Source organism: Nomascus leucogenys, chromosome 17 (assembly GCF_006542625.1).
Source record: "Nomascus leucogenys isolate Asia chromosome 17, Asia_NLE_v1, whole genome shotgun sequence".
In the NCBI taxonomy this organism is placed as follows: Eukaryota; Metazoa; Chordata; class Mammalia; order Primates; family Hylobatidae; genus Nomascus; species Nomascus leucogenys.
The window spans coordinates 35,250,217-35,269,774 of record NC_044397.1 but is presented as its reverse complement, the minus strand read 5'-3'; the positions used below and the strand labels follow the sequence as shown (position 1 = coordinate 35,269,774).

General features: G+C 49.5%; 1 protein-coding gene across 2 annotated transcripts; it reads right to left on the bottom strand.

The window, feature by feature from the left end:
- Positions 1–5,982: 5,982 nt before the first annotated feature.
- POP7 (POP7 homolog, ribonuclease P/MRP subunit) lies at positions 5,983–19,243 on the bottom strand. Of its 2 annotated transcripts, none has more exons than XM_030797293.1 (2): positions 18,853–19,243; positions 5,983–6,660 (listed from the first exon to the last, which is right to left on the bottom strand). In XM_030797293.1, the coding sequence occupies exon 2, from the start codon at positions 6,648–6,650 to the stop codon at positions 6,228–6,230; it is 423 nt and encodes a 140-aa protein (XP_030653153.1). In that variant the 5' UTR covers positions 6,651–6,660; positions 18,853–19,243; the 3' UTR covers positions 5,983–6,227. The 2 variants fall into 2 exon arrangements, with proteins under 2 accessions (XP_030653153.1, XP_003278150.2); XM_003278102.4 differs by lacking the exon at positions 18,853–19,243 and adding an exon at positions 7,180–7,431.
- Positions 19,244–19,558: the final 315 nt, after the last annotated feature.

Below are 19,558 nucleotides of genomic sequence, written 5' to 3'. Positions count from 1 at the left end.
GGTGGTGTGCACCTGTAGTCCCAGCTACTCAGGAGGCCGAGGCAGAAGAATTGCTTGAACCCGGGAGGCGGAGGTTGCAGTGAGCCGAGATTGTGCCACTGCACTGCAGCCTGGGTGACAGAGCCAAACTCCGTCTCAAAAAAAAAAAAAAAAACAAACAAACAAAAAAAACTTTTGTAATGAACTTTTGCTCATTACAAAAACAATACGTGACCAAAATTAGAAAACAGTGCTAAACTCAAACACAAAAACTGAAAAACACCCATAATGTCATTAGGAAGATTGGACCTTAAGTGGCCATTTTCACAGGCTTCCTTCTGGTAGGATGACCTTTGCCTCATCCCAAATCTCTGTGCAATTGGACATCTGTTTCCTAAGGAACTACAATTGACACGTTCTTGTCCAACCTCTCTGGTGGTTTGAGGGTTTGTGAAACACCATTTTTCCCTCAACTCCTGACCAAGCACCAGAAACTCACCTGGGACAAAGTGCTGGGCCTCTCTAGCGGGATCATCAGCCTGACTAAACCACTTAATATTTCAAGGCCCTGTCCCCTTCCCTGCTATGCGAGCCACAACTGATTCTGGCAGAAACTAATAACTCAGACTTGAGAATTAAACACACACAAAATTGCTTTCCTTCACTTCTCCCCATTCCTATTAAGAAGCCTAAAACCATTTCTTAGCAAAATGGCTTCATACTAAACAATACTAGCTCTTGGCCGGGCTCAGTGGCTCACGCCTGTAATCTCAGAACTTTGGGAGGCTGAGGCAGGCGGATCACCTGAGGTCAGGAGTTTGAGACCAGCCTGGTAAACATGGTGAAACCCCGTCTCTACTAAAAATACAAAAAGTAGCCGGGCTTGGTGGCACATGCCTGTAATGCCAGCTACTCAGGAGGCTGAGGCAGGAGAATCACTTGAATCCAGGAGGCGGAGTTTGCAGTGAGCCAAGATCATGCCATTGCATTCCAGCCTGGGCAACAAGAGCACAACTCCGTCTCAAAACAAACAGATAAACAAACAAAGAAAACAATAGTAGCTCTTTTTTTTATTTTTTCCGCCTGTAGTCCTAACTACCTGGGAGGCTGAGGCAGGAGGATTGCTTGAGCCTAGAAGTTCGAGGTTGCAGTGAGCTATGATTGTACCATTGTACTCCAGCCTAGGCTACAGAGTGAGACCCTGTCTCTAAAATAAATAAATAAATAAATAAATAAAATGTAAAAAGGAGGGCAGGGCATTGCATTTGCACTCACCTTCTGCCTCCATCTCCTCACCCCTGTCCCCTGTTTTTCAAGCTTTTTTTTTTTTTTTTTTTTTGAGACTGAGTCTCGCCCTGTCGCCCAGGCTGGAGTGCAATGGCACGATCTTGGCTCACTGCAACCTCCACCTCCCGGGTTCAAGCAGTTCTCCTGCCTCAGCCTCCTGAGTAGCTAGGATTACTGGCGCCTGCCACCACACCCAGCTAATTTTGTATTTTCAGTAGAGACGGGGTTTCACCATGTTGGCCAGACTGGTCTTGAACTCCTAACCTCAGGTGATCCGCCTGCCTGGGCCTCCCAAAGTGCTGGGATTACAGACGTGGCTCACTGTTCCTGGCCTCCCAAGCTTTGATGGAAGTCACTTTGGAGAGCCAGTAGAGGGAGGAGAACAGAGGCTGGAGCCAGCCTCCCTACGGTTGGGCCTGCAGGCAGGGTTCCCTGCCCCACCTGCCCTGCATGGACTCCAGTAGATGCAGGAGCCTGGTTCACGCCCCCCCACACACAAAAGAGTGAGCCCCAGGCCCCACTCTTCTTTCAGTGGCAATGTGGAGGTCTGTTTCTGCAGAACTGCCACTGAGGGAAGCCCCACTGGCAAGCAGTGAGAAAACATGGAGTAGAAACAACAAACAAATAGGCTGCAGGAGGGAACTGCCAAAACAAACCAGATGGGAAAGGCTGCCTGCCACCACCTCTGCTGGGCTCAGGCCCGGAGCACATACGTGCAGGGAGACACAGCTCCATCCAGCTTCCTGCCAGCTCCCCGCTCGGCTACTGGGGGGCTCCCAGGCAAGGAAGCCTTGCAGTCAGGCTGATGGAAGGGATGTGGCCCAATAGAAATATCCGCAGCCAGCCGGGTGCGGTGGCTCACGCTTGTAATCCCAGCACTTTGGGAGGCTGTAGGTGGGCAGATCACGAGGTCAGGAGATCGAGACCATCCTGGCCAACATGGTGAAACCCTGTCTTTACTAAAAATACAAAAATTAGCTGGGTGTGGTGGTGTGCACCTGTAATCCCAGCTACTCAGCTACTCGGGAGGCGAGGCAGGAGAATCGCTTGAACCAGGGAGTTGGAGGTTGCAGTGAGCCGAGATCATGCCACTGCACTCCAGCCTGGCGATAGAGACTCTGTCTCAAAAAAAAAAAAAAAGAAATGTCTACAGCCTTGTCTCCCAGTACCTCTTGCTTTCTAGCCACCTCGAGTCCCTCCGGTCCCAGAACGTAGCTGCCTACTCATTAATCCCCTCCTTGCCCACTGTTTTTTGAGACAGGTTCTTGCTGTTTCACAAGCCCTCAGTCATGGCTCACTGCAGCCTCAACCTCCTGGGCTCAAGCAATCCTCCCACCTCAGCCTCCTGAGTAGCTGGACCACGGGTGCACGCCACCAAGCCCAGTTAATTTTTAAATTTTTGATAGAGACGAAGTCTTACTCTATTGCCCAGGCTGGTCTCAAACTCCTGAGCTCTAGCGATTTTCTCTCTTCGGCCTTCCAAAGTGCTGGGATTACAGGCATGGCCACCATTCCCAGCCAAATCTACCCATCTCCCCGCCCCACTGTGATCTCTCTGCCAAATATGCCATCTCCCCTCTTTTCTGCCTGGCAAACTCCTATACATCCTTCAACACCCAGATCAAAGGTGAGTGAAACCGTTTTGGGTCCCACCAGGAAGTTATTAGCCCTTTCCATCTCTACATTTCCTTATCATTGCTACTCTTATGTCTCACACATCTTACTCATTCACAAAAAATTATGTGTCCACCTTCCCAATTAGATGGCGAGCTCTGTGAATGTAGGGACCATTTCATATGCACATGCCAGAGGAAGGGATTTTGATGAATTAGAAGTCTGATCTTCAGACCTCCAAACCAAACTACCTTTACTTGAATTAGAGTGAAATTCTGTTCCTAACCTGTAAATCAGAGGCTCTTAAACTCTTATGACCTCAAACAGTAAAAAACACAATGTACATCCTATTATACTACACATATATATACACATGCCTAACTAAAAAATCTGCTGGTCAGGCCTAGTGGCTCACACCTGTAATACCAGCATTTTGGGAGGCTGAGGTGGGTGGATCACCTGAGGTCAGGAGTTTGAGACCAGCCTGGACAACATGGCGAAACCCCATCTCTACTAAAAATACAAAAATTAGCCAGGTGTGTTGGCACACGCCTATAATTCCAGCTACTTAGGAGGCTGAGGCAGGAGAATCGCTTGAACCTGGGAGGCAGAGGTTGCAGTGAGCCGAGATTGTGCTACTGAACTCCAGCCTAGGAGATAGAGACTCTGCCTCAAAAAAACAAAAAAAATCTGCAATAAAACACCACCATTTAAGTTGCACTTTTTTTTTTTTTTTAACTTGGGTTCTTTTTTCTTTTTCTTTTCTTTTTTTAGACAAGGTCTTGCTCTGTCGCCCAGGCTGGAGTGCACCGGCTTGATCTCAGCTCACTGCCACCTCCCCCTCCTGGGCTCAGGTAATCCTCCCACCTCAGCCTCCCAAGTAGCTGGGACCACAGTTTTGTGCTACCATGCCCAGATAACTTTTTATATTTTTTGTAGAGATGGGATTTCGCCATGTTGCCTAGGCTGGTCTCGAACTCCTGGGCTCAAGAGATTGACCTGCCTCGGCCTCCCAAAGTGCTGCGATTATAGGTGTGAGCCACCACACCCAGCCTTGTTTTTTTTTATTTTTGTTTTTTGAGACGGAGTTGCTCTGTTGCCCAGGCTGGAGTGCAGTGGCGCGATCTCGGCTCACTGCAACCTCCGCCTCCCCGGTTCAAGTGATTCTCCTGCCTCAGCCTCCAGAGTAGCTGGGACTACAAGCATGTACCACCACGCCTGGCTAATTTTTTGTATTTTTAGTAGAGACAGGGTTTCACCATGTTAGCTAGGATGGTCTTGATCTCTGGACCTCGTGATCTGCCCGCCTCAGCCTCCCAAAGTGAGCCACCGTGCCTGGCTTTTTTTTTTTTTTTTTTTAAGAAGCTGTGACCCACAAATGGGTCACAACCCACTTTGATAAACATTGCTTTAGTTGACTCTAGTTTGATAAATATGAAAAATCAGGTCATCCCACAAATATCCAAACAGAAAGTATTACCTGTGTGCCCAGTAATTATTTGGAGGGGGGGTCACTTTGCCACTGGAGCAGCCCAGTGAGAAGGGTCTGAAGGCCGGGCACGGTGGCTCATGCCTGTAATCCCAGCACTTTGGGTGGCCAAGGCGGGCAGAACGCTTGAGGTCAGAAGTTTGAGACCAGCCTAGCTTACATGGTGAAACCCCTTCTCTACTAAAAATACAAAAAATTGCAGGGCATGGTGATGCATGCCTAGAGTCCCAGCTACTCAGGAGGCTGAGGCAGAATCCCTTGAACCCAGGAGGCAGAGGTTGCAGTGAGCTGAGATCGCACCACTGCACTCCCGCCTGGATGACAGAGTGAAACTGTCTCAAAAAAAAAAAAAAAGGGTCTGAAGGGCTCTGCACCTGAAAGCCTGGGTGCCATCTAGGTAGGCCCTGCAGGTCCAGGAATTAAATGAAGCCACTTGCCAGTCCCTACCACGGAGCCTGACACTAACAAGGTCCTGAAGTCTTAGTTTGTTTCCTTCTTTTTTTTTTGAGATACCATCTTGCTCTGTCACCAAGGCTGGAGGAGTGTAGTGCCGTGATCACAGCTCACTGCAGCCTCAAACTCCTGGGCTCAAGCGATCCTCCTGCCTCAGCTAACAAGGTAGCTGGGATTATAGGTGCAAGCCACTACACCCATCTAGTTTTCAAAAATTTTTTGTATTTGGGAGGCCGAGGCGGGCAGATCACTTGAGGTCAGGAGTTCAAGAACAGCCTGGCCAACATGGTGTTTCCACTAAAAATACAAAAATAATTAGCTGGGCGTGGTGGCGCTCACCTGTAATGCCAGCTACTGGGGAGGATGAAGCAGGAGAATCACTTGAACCCAGGAGGTGAACGTTGCAGTGAGACAGGATGGCATCACTGTACTCCAGCCTGGGTGACAGAGCAAGACTTCATCCCAGAAAAAAAAAAAAATGGTTTTTTTTTGCATAGACAGGGTCTCAGTATGTCATCTAGATTGGAGTGCAGGTGGCACGATCGTAACTCACTGCACCTTCAAACTCCCAGGCTCAAGCGATCTTTCTGCCTCAGCCTCCACCAGTAGCTCGGACTACAGGCTGGAGCCACTGCACCCAAACAGAAGAAGAAAATCTTTAAAACAAACATTGGGGCCAGGTGCGGTGGCTCACGCCTGTAATCCTAGCACTTTGGGAGGCTGAGGCGGGCGGATCACGAGGTCAGGAGATCGAGACCATCCTGGCTAACACAGTGAAACCCCGTCTCTACTAAAAATACAAAAAAATTAGCCGGGTGTGGTGGCGGACACCTGTAGTCCCAGCTACTTGGGAGGCTGAGGCAGGAGAAGGGCGTGAACTCGGGAGGTGGAGCTTGCAGTGAGCCAAGATCACGCCACTGCACTCCAGCCTGGATGACAGAGTGAGACTCTGTCTCAAAACAAACAAACAAACAAACAGACATTGGGATGACTGGGCTTCTGCACTGTACTGTTTTGTTACACTGCTCATAGCATAATCTACGCTCTCTATAGAGGCAAGAAACACTTGGGTTCCCCTTTCACCTAGATACTTGTAGCATTTCCTACCATCCCCATTCAGGCACACACAGAATTTACACAGGAAAGAGTCAGTGGCAGTAGGGTGGCAGGACACTAGTACAACAGGATTTTTTATTTATATGGCAATAGTTACAGACCACACACACACACTCAGGAAGACCCACTAACTGGGCCCACCAAGAGACAATTACCCTCACCCTCAATGCAGAGTCCTTTGGGCTTCCAGGGAACAGGCCTTTTCTTACATGGCTCTGGTCCGAGATCCAGTACTCAGCATGCGAAGAGCCACATCACGGAGGGGATAAGTGGAGGAGTGTCTTTTCAATTACTTGGGTGTGACCCTGAAGACTCGGATGTGAATGGCGGAGTTATTGCGGATCCGAGTCAGTGGCTCCCGTGTATCGGTCTCTGGCTCCAGCTCATCAACAAGCTCCACGGTGGAAGTATTGGCAGCCACCTGCAAGGACCCGAAGCTGCCTGCCTGCAGCTGCAGCGCGATGTTGATGGCGCGGTTGATGGCCAGGCCCAAGCCGTGAATGTAGATCTCAGAGCAGGCGTTCTGACCCCGGGCCCCTCCGTCCAGCAGCTTCTGGCAGCGGGCCAGCTGGGCCTTAAAGTCAGTCTTCATGTTGACATAAATGTCATTGGGCCTCCGGGGCAGGCGGTTGGGAAGCCTTTTCCTAAGGGTGTACTCCACTGGATCCAGTTCAGCCTCCACAGCACCGCGGGGCTCTCGGTTTTCTGCCATGCTGTGTGCCCTGGCGTGGGAAAGGGACGCGATCAGAGGGATCACAGTGACCTCGAAGCCTTTCCTACCCCTTTTCCTGTACAATGGGTGCACCTGGCCGGGCAGTGGCTCACGCCTGTAACCTCAGCATTTTGGGAGGTCGAGGCGGGAGGATCACTGGAGCCGGAGTGTTTGAGACCAGCCTGGGCAACATAGCAAGACCCTATCTTAAGAAAAATGTTTTTAATTACCCGGGCCGAGGCGGGAGGATCGCTTGAGATCGGGAGTTCGAGGCTACAGTGAGCCGTGATCGCGCCCGCCACTGCACTCTAGCCTGGGAAACAGAGCAAGCCTCTGTCTCAAACAAAAACAAAAACAAAAATAAAGGGTGCACCCGAGAGGGGACACACTCGATGTCCCTGTTTCCTTCCGGCCCCTCGTCCTCTCCCACTCACCTCCTCCAGATCCCGTGTCTCCCCACCCCCCGTTCCGATTCATTCATCGCGTCGCCCTCAATCTCGCGCCCCTCTGCCGCCCCTCCCGTGCTTACTCTCTTCGCTCCACAGGGCCCTCCAGGCGCGCGAGGCCCGCTCCCCGCCAGGCCACTCAAGGGTTCGCCAGCCAGCCCAAGTAACCGCGACCCCAGGTCCCAGAGAAAGAAGGATGTGGGTGCAAGCAGCCAGCCAGCTCGTTGGCGCTCTGCCGGCGCCGGGGTCCTGAACGGGCTGCGGAGTGCGCACGCGCGCCCGTACCCCGCGAGCTACAAATCGCCTTCCCGGCTTCCGTTCGCCCCGCCCCTTCCCTGAGCGCAAGTGCGACTGCGCGAGGCGTTTGAGTAACGCGAGACTTCCGGGCGTGACGAGATCTACACGTGTACGCCTCGGGGACTGGCGGGCGGCCGAGGGCGGGGACCAGGAACGAGCCAGCGAGGAGCTGGAAAGGGCCGGGTCGGCGTTTCTAGGCCTGGCGGAGTTCCCGGCCGGCGGAGGGGTAGCGTAGGGAAGACACCTGGAGGGGAGGCTGTTCTAGGGGCGAGGTTCTTCCCCATGGGAGTAGGGAAGGGGTCGAGTTCAGGAGACCGCGGTCGCCAAGGGGCGTGAACTCCGCGTCTGTCGTAGCTCCTCTGGTCAAAAGAGGCCTGGGCAGGGCTGGCAGAACTGACCCCCTAGTCTAATATCCCTGTGGCCCGAGGACCGAGGGGGAACTGAGGGACATAGCCGGTCCCCACCTCGCTGGAGGACAGCGTCCGGGGACTCCCCTGCAGTTCACAGGAAGCTGTCCGCCTCCTGTCTGTGCTGGGGACCCACGCGGTGAGCCCTAAGCGCAGGCTTCACGGGTCCCCAAGGAACGCTGACCCACCCACGCCCCTCAACCATCTCCCGCCAGCTCTGCGGCACGCGACCCCAGAGCAGGGACTTGTCGCCCCCTGGCGGACAAGGTGGGGAAGACGCGCGCCGGATTCGTGGCTCTCCAGGCCAGTGGAGTGGGGGCTCTGCCCAGATGGGCATAGTTTCTGCAGAGTTCCCTTCTGAAATGAGTAGGACCTGCTGCACTGGGGACCTTGAACTACTCTGTTTGCCCAGCATTCAAATGGGGATGTTCACAACAGCTCCTCCACCATATTGCACATGCATTTTATTGAATGGCTAGCTGTATAGCTTCTGTCTATAAACTTGCATGCATTTATTTTTGAGACAGGGTCTCACTCTGTGGCCCAGGCTGGACTGCAGTGGTGTGATCTCAGCTCACTACAACCTCTGCCTACCGGGTTCAAGCAATTCTTGTGCCTCAGCCTTTTGAGTAGCTGGAATTACAGGCGCACGCCACTGCATCCGGCCAGTTTATTTTATTTTTTTTGAGACAGGGCCTTACTCTGTCACCCAGGCTGGAGTGCAGTGGCGTTAACACGGCTCACTGCAGCCCTGAACTCCTGGGCTCAAACGATCATCCTGTGTCAGCTTCCCGTGTAGCTGGGACCACAGGTGTGTGCCACAACGCAAGGCTGATTTATTTTTTATAGAGATGGAGTCTCACTTTGTGGCCCAGGCTGGTTTTGAACTCCTAGGTTCAAGCGATCCTCCCACCGTGGCCTCCCAAAGTGCTGGGATTACAGGTGTGAGCCACTGGGCTCAGCTCAGCCTAAACTTGTCTTTTTTTTAAGACAGGGTCTCAGTCTGTTGCCGAGGCTGGAGTGCAGTGGTGTGATCACAGCTCACTGAAACCTCTGCCTACCAGGTTCAAGCGATTTTTGTGCCTCAGCCTCCTGAGTAGCTGAGATTTTAGGCCACGCCACTGCGCCTGGCCAATTTATTTCATTTTTTTTGAGACAGGGTCTTACTCTGTTACCCAGGCTGGAGTGCAGTGACATGAACATGGCTCACTGCAGCCCTGAACTCCTGGGCTCAAGCCATCATCCTGTGTCAGCTTCCTGTGTAGCTGGGACCACAGGTGTGCACCACAATGCACGACTAATTTTTTGATTTTTTTTTGTAGAGATGGAGTCTCACTTTGTGGCCCAGGCTGGTTTCAAACTCCTAGGCTCAAGTGATCCTCCCACCTTGGCCTCCCAAAGTGCTGGGATTACAGGTGTGAGCCACTGTGCTCAGCCTAAACTTGTCTTTTTTTTTTTTTTTTTTTTTTTTTTTTAGAGACAGGGTCTCAGGGTCTCAGTCTGTTGCCCAGGCTGGAGTGCAGTGGTGTGATCACAGCTCACTGCAGCCTCGACCTCCTGGGCTCAAGCAGTTCTCCTGCCCCAGCCACCTGAATAGCTAGGACTACAGGCATGCGCTAGCATGTAAAGTCGTATTTTAGAAGCTAATCCTTGGTATTGAAATTTTCGAAACGTTGACTGGGTGCGGTGGCTCACGCCTGTAATCCCAGCACTTTGGGAGGCCGAGACGGGAGGATCACGAGGTCAGGAGATCGAGACCATCCTGGCTAACGAGGTAAAACCCCGCCTCTACTAAAAATACAAAAAATTAACCAGGCGTGGTGGTGGGTGCCTGTAGTCCCAGCTACTCGGGAGGCTGAGGCAGGAGAATGGCATGAACCCGCGAGGCAGAGCTTGCAGAGAGCCGAGATCAGGCCACTGCACTCCAGCCTGGGGGACAGAGCGAGACTCCATCTCAAAAAAAAAAAAATTTTTTCGAAATGTTCACATAATTGTTGGGACTGATTCATTCCTCCACACATGATGTGCCTCCTCTCTCCCATATCCTGTTAATTGTAGCAGTTGTGGGCATTTGCGATGACAGGATATACAGATGGCACCACACTTGACCTTGAGTGCTGGAATGCTCTGAAGTCAAGCATATGCCACAGTGCTTGAGACTGTGGGCATCACCTGTAGTGTCTTTTTCCCGCGACTCCTGTCTCCTTGGTCCTAGGGAGGTCTGGCTGTAATTGCTAGTTTCCAGAGATTCATTCCTTTTTTTTTGAGACAGAGTCTCGCTCCGTTGCCCAGGCTGGAGTGCAGGGGCACGATCTCAGCTCACTGCAACCTCTGCCTCTCGGGTTAAAGCTATTCTCCTGCCTCAGCCTCCCGAGTAGCTGGGATTACAGGCATGCACCACCATGCCCGGCTAATTTTTGTATTTTCAGTAGAGATGGGGTTTCACCATGTTGGCCAGGCTGGTCTCAAACTCCTGATCTCAAGTGATCCTCCCACCTTGGCCTCCTAAAGTGCTGGGGTGACAGGCGTGAGCCATTGTGCCCAGCCTCATTTTTAAGCCTTGGATCACAGGAAGAAGCAACAAGAAACTATACCCAACTCAAAACGTTTTAGGAGAATCATAAAATTGGTCCATTCAGAAGGCAGAGTTGGGTCCATTAAGTTATTGTTGCAAGAAGTTGCATATTCAATGATCAGTTATATAAGATAATGTTCTCGTTGTAAGTATGCTTTTCATAATCTGTTTTATCATACATGTAACATTCAAACTGACAAATACACTGACTTGGGAATAAAGGATATGAAAACACTGGCTTAAAAAAAGTGGGGATGCTAACTCCTTTCTTGCAGTTGACTTGTGAAACCCAAGGTAATGTTGTAAACTGTAAACCTACACAGGTGAGTTGGCATATTTATGTCTCCCAGACCCTTCTCAGTTCCCTAGGATGGAGTCTGACCCCATTTGATCAGCAGTTGAAGAGAGTTCAGATTCTAGAGAAATTTGCTCCCAGCACCCCATTTCAATCCCGTAGTTCTTTCCTTTACTTCAGATTCTTTCATTAACCACAAGATTGGGATTGAATTGGAAGATCCAACATATTATAGTAAAGATACCAATTCTCTTCAAATTAATCTATAGGGGCCGAGCATCGTGGCTCACGCCTTTAATCCCAGCACTTTGGACACCAAGGCGGGCAGATCACTTGAAGTCAGGATTTCAAGACCATCCTGGCCAACATGGTGAAACCCCGTCTCTGCTAAAAATACAAAATTAGCCGGGTGTGGTGGCACGCGCCTGGTACTAATCCCAGCTACTCAGGAGGCTGAGGCAGGAGAATAGCTAGAACCCAGGAGGCAGAGGTTGCAGTGAGCTAAGATCATGCCACTGCACTCCAGCCTAGGCAACAGAGCGAACTCTGTCTCAAACAACAACAACAAAAACCCAAATTGATCTATAGGCGTAATGCAATTCCTACAAAAACCCCAGCAATTTTTTTGTATTAAATATAGACGTTTATTCTAAACTTTATGGAAAGGCAAAAGAAGTAGAATAGTTAAAACCACTTTGAAAAAGTTGTTGGAATCACACTACCTGATTTTAAAACTTACTATATAAATACAGTTATCAAGAAAGTATGGTTTCCCCAATGGGATAGACACAAAAATCAATAAGATGGAATTGAGAGCTCAGAAATAGATTCACACAAGTACAGCCAACTATCTCTCTTTAAAAATAATTTTTTTTTTTTGTTTATAAGACAGTGTCTCACTCTGTCACCCAGGCTTGGAGTGCAGTGGCACAATCTTGGCTCACTGCAACCTCGACCTCCTGGGTTCAAGTCATCTTCCCACCTCAGCCTCCCAAGTAGTTGGGACTATCAGCACACGCCACCATACCCGGCTAATTTTGTTTTATTTTTTGTAGAGGCGAGGTCTTACTATGTTGACCAGGCTGATCTCGAACTCCTGGACTCAAGCAATCCTCCTGCCTCAGCTCCCTCAAAGTGCTGAGATTACAGGCGTGAGCCACTGCCAACCAACTTGTTTTTGACAAAGGTATAAAAGCGTTTCAATGGGGAAAGGACGATCCTTTCAAGTGGTGCTGAAACAATTGGACAAATAGGCAAAGAAATGAGCCTCAGCCCTATGCAAAAAGTTAATACAAAATGGATCGTAGATCTAGGAAAAAACTTCATAGTGTAGGGTCAGGTGAAGAGTTTTGTTTTTTTGAGACAGAGTCTCACTCTGTCGCCCAAGCTGGAGTGCAGTGGCGCGATCTCGGCTCACTGCAACCTCTGCCTCCCGGGTTTAAGAGATTCTCCTGCCCTAGCCTCCTGAGTAGCTGGGATTACAGGCACATGCCACCACACCGAGCTAAAGGTGAAGAGTTCTTAGATGTGACTCCAAAAGCACAATCCATAAAAGAAAAACAACTGGGCTGGGCACGGTGGCTCATGCCTGTAATCCCAGCACTTTGGGAAGCTGAGGTGGGTGGATCACCTGAGGTTAGGAGTTCAAGACCAGCCTGGCCAACATGGTGAAACCCCCGTCTCTACTAAAAATACAAAAAATTGGCTGGGCGCGGTGGCTCACGCCTGTAATCCCAGCACTTTGGGAGGCCGAGGCGGGTGGATCATGAGGTCAGGAGATCGAGACCATCCTGGCTAACACGGTGAAACCCCGTCTCTACTAAAAAAATACAAAAATTTAGCCGGGTGCGGTGGCGGCTGCCTGTAGTCCCAGCTACTCCAGAGGCTGAGGCAGGAAAATGGTGTGAACCCGGGAGGCGGAGCTTGCAGTGAGCCAAGATAGCGCCACTGCACTCCGGCCTGGGCAACAGAGCGAGATTCTGTCTCAAAAAAAAATAAAATAAAAATAAATAAATAAATAAATAGATAGATAAATATACAAAAAATTAGTCGGGCATGGTGGCATGCGCCTGTAATCCCAGCTACTTAGGAGGCTGAGGCAGGAGAATCGCTTGAACCTGGAAGTTGGGGGTTGCAGTGAGCTGAGATTGCGCCATTGCACTCCAGCTTGGGCAACAAGAGTGAAACTGTCTCAAAAAAAAAAAAAAAAAAACATAAATTGGACTTCATCAAAATGTTTAAACATTTGCTGTGTGAAAGACCACATTAATAAGATGAAAATAGAAGCCACAGACTAGGAAAAAATATTTGCAAATCATATATCCAACAAAGGACTTGTTTCCAGCATATATAAAGCACTCTCTAAGCTCGAGAGGTAGAAACCAAACAACCCAATTAGAAAATGGGCAAATCCAGCCTGGGCAACATAGTGAGATCCTGTCTCTACAAAAAATTTAAAAATTAGCCAGGCCTGGTGGTGTGTGCCTACAGTCCTAGCTACTCAGGAGGCTGGGGTAGGAGGATTGCTTGAGCCCAGGAGGACAACACTGCAATGAACTGTGATCATGCCACTGCACTCCAGCCTGGGAGACAAAGTGAGGCTCTGAGAAAGAAAGAGAGAGAGGAAGGAAAGGAAGAAAAAGGGAAAGAAGGAAGGAAGAGAGGAAAGAGAGAAAGAAAAAACAAAAAAGGAAGGAGGGAGGGAAGGAAGCAAGCAAGCAAGCAAGCGGTGGCTCTTGCCTGTAATCCCAGTACTTTGGGAAGCTGAGGTGGGTGGATCACCTGAGGCTGGGAGTTCGAGACCAGCCTGGCCAACATAGTGAAACCCTGTCTCTACTAAAAATACAAAAATTAGCTGGGCGTGGTGGCAGGCACCTGTTAATCCCATCTATTCGGGAAGCTGAGACATGAAAATCGCTTAAACTTGGAAGGCAGAGGTTGCAGTGAGCCAGGATCACACTATTGTACTCTAGCCTGGGCAACAGAGTCAGACTCTGTCTCCAAAAAAAAAAAAAAAAAAGAAAGAAAGAAAATGGGCAAATCTCAAACGGACATTTCAGTGAAAGAGAGTATAAGAATGGTAAATAAGCACATCATAAGATGTTCAATATCACTAGCCATTAAGGAAATACACATGAAAACCATGACGAGCTACCAATAACACGTGTTGAAATGGCTGAAATACGAAATCTGAACAATACTAAGTGTGGATGAGAATGCAGGGAAACTGGATCTCTCATACATACACTGCTTGTGGAAGTGTAAAATCGTACAGCCATCCTAGAAAACAGTTTGGCAGTTCCTTCTAAAATTAAACGTACACTTACCAAATGACCCAGCAAGAATATTTCTCGGCATTTAAAAACCTGTACATGAACATCCATAGCATTTTTTTTTCTTTTTTTTTTTTGGGGGGGATGGAGTCTTTTTTTTTGAGACGGAGTCTCGCTCTCTCACCCAGGCTGGAGTGCAGTGGCGCGATCTCGGCTCACTGCAAGCTCCGCCTCCCGGGTTCACGCCATTCTCCTGCCTCAGCCTCTCCGAGTAGCTGGGACTACAGGTGCCCGCCACCACGCCCGGCTAATTTTTTGTATTTTTAGTAGAGACGGGGTTTCACCGTGGTCTCGATCTCCTGACCTCGTGATCCACCCGCCTCGGCCTCCCAAAGTGCTGGGATTACAAGCGTGAGCCACCGCGCCCGGCCGAGATGGAGTCTTACTCTGTCGCTCAGGCTGGAGTGCACTGGCGCAGTCTCAGCTCACTGCAACTCTGCCTCCCGGGTTTAAGCAATTCTCCTGCCTCGACCTCCTGAGTAGCTGGGATTACACGCGTATGCCACCATGCTCAGCTACATTTTTTTGTATTTTTAGTAGAGACGGGGTTTCACCATCTTGGCCAGGCTGGTCTTGAACTCCTGACCTCGTGATCCACCTGCCTCAGTCTCCCAAAGTGCTAGGATTACAGGCGTGAGCCACCGCGCCCAGCCCGTCCATAGCATTTTTATTTGTAATAGCCCAACTGGAAGCAACCCAGATGGCTTTCTTTTCATATTAATTTATTGTGTAGAGATGGGGGTCTCCCTATGTTGCCCAGGCTGGTCTTGACCTCCTGTACTTAAGGAATCCTCCCACCTCACCCTCCCAAAGCGCTGGGATTGCAGGTCTGAGCCACCGACCTCCAGATAACTTTTGATCAGTGCATGGTAAACAATCTATGGCACATCCATCCCATGGAATATTACACAGCTATAAGGGATGGATCAAGGTGACCTGTTAGGCTGCGAACATACCAGTTATATTACATAATACTGTGCTGAACTGCTCATATTGTAGTGTGCAAGACAAGGTGAGCATGATCCCGTGACCTGTGCTGAGGGGACATGAATAGGATTGGGTGGATCCCCAAGGAGAGACAGCCAATATCATCTTGAGGGATCCAAGGTTTTCCGAGAGGAAGTAATGATTAGGCAGAGACGGGAATGTTTAGCAGTAGGTCCTATATCCTGTTCCCTTTTTCTTTGAGACAGGGTCTGGCTCTGCCACCCAGGCTGGAGTACAGTGGCTTGATCTCCACTTACTGCAACCTCCACCTCCCTGGCTTAAGCAATCCTCCCACCTCAGCCTCCCGAGTAGCTGGGACTACATGTGCGCACCGCCACGCCCGGATAATTTTTGTATTTTTTATAGAGATGGGGTTTCGTCATGTTGTGCAGGCTGCTCTTGAACTCCTGGGCTCAAGCGATCCTCCTGCCTCAGCCTTTCCCAAAGTGCTGGGATTACAGATGTGAGCCACTGTGCCCAACCCATATCCTGTTCCAGTGGGGAGGTCTGAGTCCTGGGAGGATGGGGAGAAGAGAAGGAACCAGTAAAAGTCTGAGAAATAGCAGCTAGTGAGGTGGGAGGAAAACCAACAGAATATAGCATCCAGAAAGCCAGGTGAAGATGGTATTTCTGGAGGGAGTGACCGTCTATGTCACTGGCTGGTAACAGGTCATATAAGATAATGGACCAGTAGATTTCACAATGTGGAAGTCATTGGTGACTTACAACGCAGTTATGTTTGGTTGAGCAAAGAACTTAGCTCAGGGCCAAAAGTAATTCGGAATGCAATAAATCAATTTTAAGGCCCATTATGTCTGATAATTAACAATAAGCACAGTTTATGAGCAATCACTCCATTACTCAGGTCGTGTGTCTTTCCATGGTACCTAAAATATGTTTTGCAAACTCTGATATCCACAAAAAAAAATATCAAGGCTCGCAATTTAGGTGGGTGAAGACAAGCTCCGTAATAAACCGATTTGACAATAAACCGATCTGACAACAAGACAGTCCTTATCTCCTTGCATGCATTTCTTTTTTTTTTTTTTTTTTTTGAGACGGAGTCGCCCTGTCTCTCAGGCTGGAGTGCAGTGGCCCAATCTCAGCTCACTGCAACCTCCGCCTCCAAGGTTCAAGTGAATCTCCTGCCTCAGCCTCCCGAGTAGCTGGGATTACAGGCGCCCGTCACCACGCAGGCTAATTTTTGTATTTTTAGTAGAGACGAGGGTTTCACCATGTTGGCCAGGCTGGTCTTGAACTCCTGACCTCGTGATCCACCTGCCTCGGTCTCGCAAAGTGCTGGGATTACAGGCGTGAGCCACCGCATCCAGCCCTCTCCTTGCATTTCATCGAAGGAAAACACTGAAGAGGAATCTGCCATTAAGGAAAAAAAAATGTGGGGGCGGGGCAGGCGCGGTGGCTCACACCTGTAATCCCAGCACTTTGGGAGACCGAGGCAGGTGGATCACGAGGTCAGGAGATGGAGACCATCCTGGCTAACACGGTGAAACCCCATCTCTACTAAAAATACAAAAAAATTGGCCAGGCGTGGTGGTGGGTGCCTGTAGTCCCAGCTACTCGGGAGGCTGAGGCAGAAGAATGGCGTGAACCCGGGAGGCGGAGCTTGCAGTGAGCCAAGATCGCGCCACTGCACTCCAGCCTGTGCATCAGAGGGAGACTCCGTTTCAAAAAAAAAAAGAAAAGAAAGAAAAAAAAAGGGCCAGAAGCGGTGGTTCACGCCTGTAATCTCAGCACTTTGGAAGGCCGAGGCAGGCAGATCACCTGAGGTCAGGAGTTTGAGATCAGCCTGACCAACATGGCAAAACCCATCTCTACTAAAAATACAAGACGCTTGAACCTGGAGGGGCGGAGGTTGCACCACTGCACTCCAGCCTGAGCAACACAGCAAGGCTCTGTCTCAAAAAAAAAAAAGAAAAAGAAAAGAAAGGCAGAGGCTGGCTGTTTTGTCTGCGTGAGACCACTCTTTCATCTCCATTAACCTTCTAAACAAATCTCTTTGTTTAGTTAAAAAGTTTGCAAATTTAGAACACAGACCAAGACATTTTACAGAGCAGCACCTGAACAAACAAAAACACATTAGGTCCAAGTGATTTCTTTTTTTTTGAGACGGAGTTTCGCTCTTGTTGCCCAGGCTGGAGTGCTATGGCATGATCTCTGCTCACTGCAAACTCTGCCTCCTAGGTTCAAGCGATTCTTCTGCCTCAGCCTCCCTAGTAGCTGAGATTACAGGTACGTGCCACTACACCTGGCTAATTTTGTATTTTTAATAGAGACGGGGTTTCTCCATGTTGGTCAGGCTGGTCCCGAACTCCCAACCTCAGGTGATCTGCCCGCCTCGGCCTCCCAAAGTGCTGGGATTACAGGCATGAGCCACCATGCCCGGCCAATTAGGTCCAAGTGATTTCTTTGTAATTTTTTAATTCTTCATGGGAGACTCACAGTTCTTTTTTGTTTTTTATTATATTTTTTCACTTTTCTCTCTGAGTCAAGAACTCACTTTGTTGCCCAGGCTGGAGTACACAACCTTGTCCTTCTGGGCTCAAGGAAGGACAAGGTTTATTAGCAGCATGAGAACTGACTAATACAATCAGAGTAGAAGACTAGAGGGGTCTCCCTGGATCTCCTGGACACCAGTTTGTGACTTTGGACAAGTAATCCCCACTAACTGTAAAGTGTGAACACTGATGCTGAAGTCATCAGAAAGTAAAGCCTATAAACTCCCTGTTTGAGAAAGGAAGCTAGGTGGCAGGGCACGGTGGCTCACGCCTGTAATCCCAACACTTTGGGAGGCCGAGGCGGGAGGATCACTTGAGGCCAGGAATTTGAGACCAGCCTGGCCAAAGCGGTGAAACTCCGTCTCTACTAAAAATACAAAAATTAGCTGGGCGTGGTGGCGCCCGCCTGTAGTCTCAGCTACTCAGGAGACTGAGGTGAGAGGATCACTTGAACCCAGGAGGTGGAGGTTGCAGTGAGCTGAGAGCACGCCACTGTACTCCAGCCTGGGCGACATAGCGAAACTCCATCTCGAAAAAAATAAAATATTAAATAAAATATAAAAACAGACAGCAGGACAGGCACAGTGGCTCACGCCTGTAATCCCAACACTTTGGGAGGCCGATATGGAAGGACTGCTTGAGCCCAGGGGTTCGAGAACAGCCTGGGCAACATAGTGATACTTCAGTCTGTACAAAAATTTAAAAGTAAAAAATAATAGCTGGGCCAGGTGCAGTAGCTCATGCCTGTAATCCCAGCACTTTTGGAGGCTAAGGCAGGTGGATCACCTGAGTTCAGGAGTTCGAGACCAGCCTGGCCAACATGGTGAAACCCTGTCTCTACTAAAAATACAAAAATTAGCCAGGCATGGTAGCACACACCTGTAGTCCCAGCTACTTGGGAGGCTGAGGCACGAGAACTGCTTGAACCTGGGGTTGGAGGTTGCAGTGAGCTGAGATCACGCCACTGCACTCCAGCCTGGGCAACAGAGTGAGACTCTTTCTAAAAAATAATAATAATAAATAATACCCGGGCATGGTGGTGTGCCACTCCCTGCCGTCCCAGCTACTCGGGAGGCTGAGAAGGGAGGATCGCTTAAGCCTAGGAGGTCGATGCTGCAGTGAGCTGTTTGTGCCACTGCACTCCAGGCTGGGCAGCAGAGCAAGACCCTGTCTCTTCGATAAATAAAATAGTTAAAAAAGGAAAACAGACAGGAAAACTCCAAGTGCACAGAAGCCTAGTGGTACTTGGTGGGGGAAACAAAAGTTGTTCCAGGTACAATAGTTCCTGAAGTCAACACTCTATCATGGCAAGACACCAGGCACTCAAATTCCAAGTCACGAACTTACCTTTTCCTTGTTTTGAGGATTACATTGTGTTGGGCGACAGCTCTTTTAGGCTTCTGGGAAGTAAGGTATACATTCTGGAGTAACTTCCAAAGAAAAAGGTGAAAGCATATACGGAACTTTCGAGCCTTGAAAAAGTTCAGCGAGTCTTTCTTGAAAAGTCCTTTTTTTAAACAAAGGGGGTTTCAGTCACCTCACATTTGCATAGCAGTTTCTCTCTTGTCAAAGCCTTTCACATTCACTTATTTTAATTCTTACAGCACTCAAGGAAGAGTGTGGAGTTGGGGGTCGGGGGTTGGGTGCAGAGCAGTGTTAACATCCTTCTGTAAGAGAAACGGAGGCTTTTGAGAGGGCAGGCATGGCGGCTCATGCTTGTAATCCCCGCACTTTGGAAGGAGGATCATTTGGGTCCAGGAGTTCAAGACCAGCCTGCGCAACATGGGGGAAACCGTCTCTACAAAAAAAAAAAAAAAAAAAGCTGGGCATGGTAGTGTGCCTGGTAGTCCTAGCTACTCAGGGAGCTTCAGGCGGAGGATGCAGTTAACTATGATAGCGCCACTGGAGTCCAGCCTGGGCGACAGCGCAAGACTCTATCTTGGAAAACAAACAACAAATACAATAAATTAAAAAAATTAGTTGGGTGTGGTGGCACACGGCTGTAGTCCCAGCTACTCAAGAGGCTGTGGCAGGAGGATCCCTTGAGGCCAGG

Excerpts from the sequence above, each read along its gene's own strand:
- POP7 (XM_030797293.1), bottom strand. The coding sequence starts at position 6,650 with ATGGCAGAAAACCGAGAGCCCCGCGGTGCTGTGGAGGCTGAACTGGAT.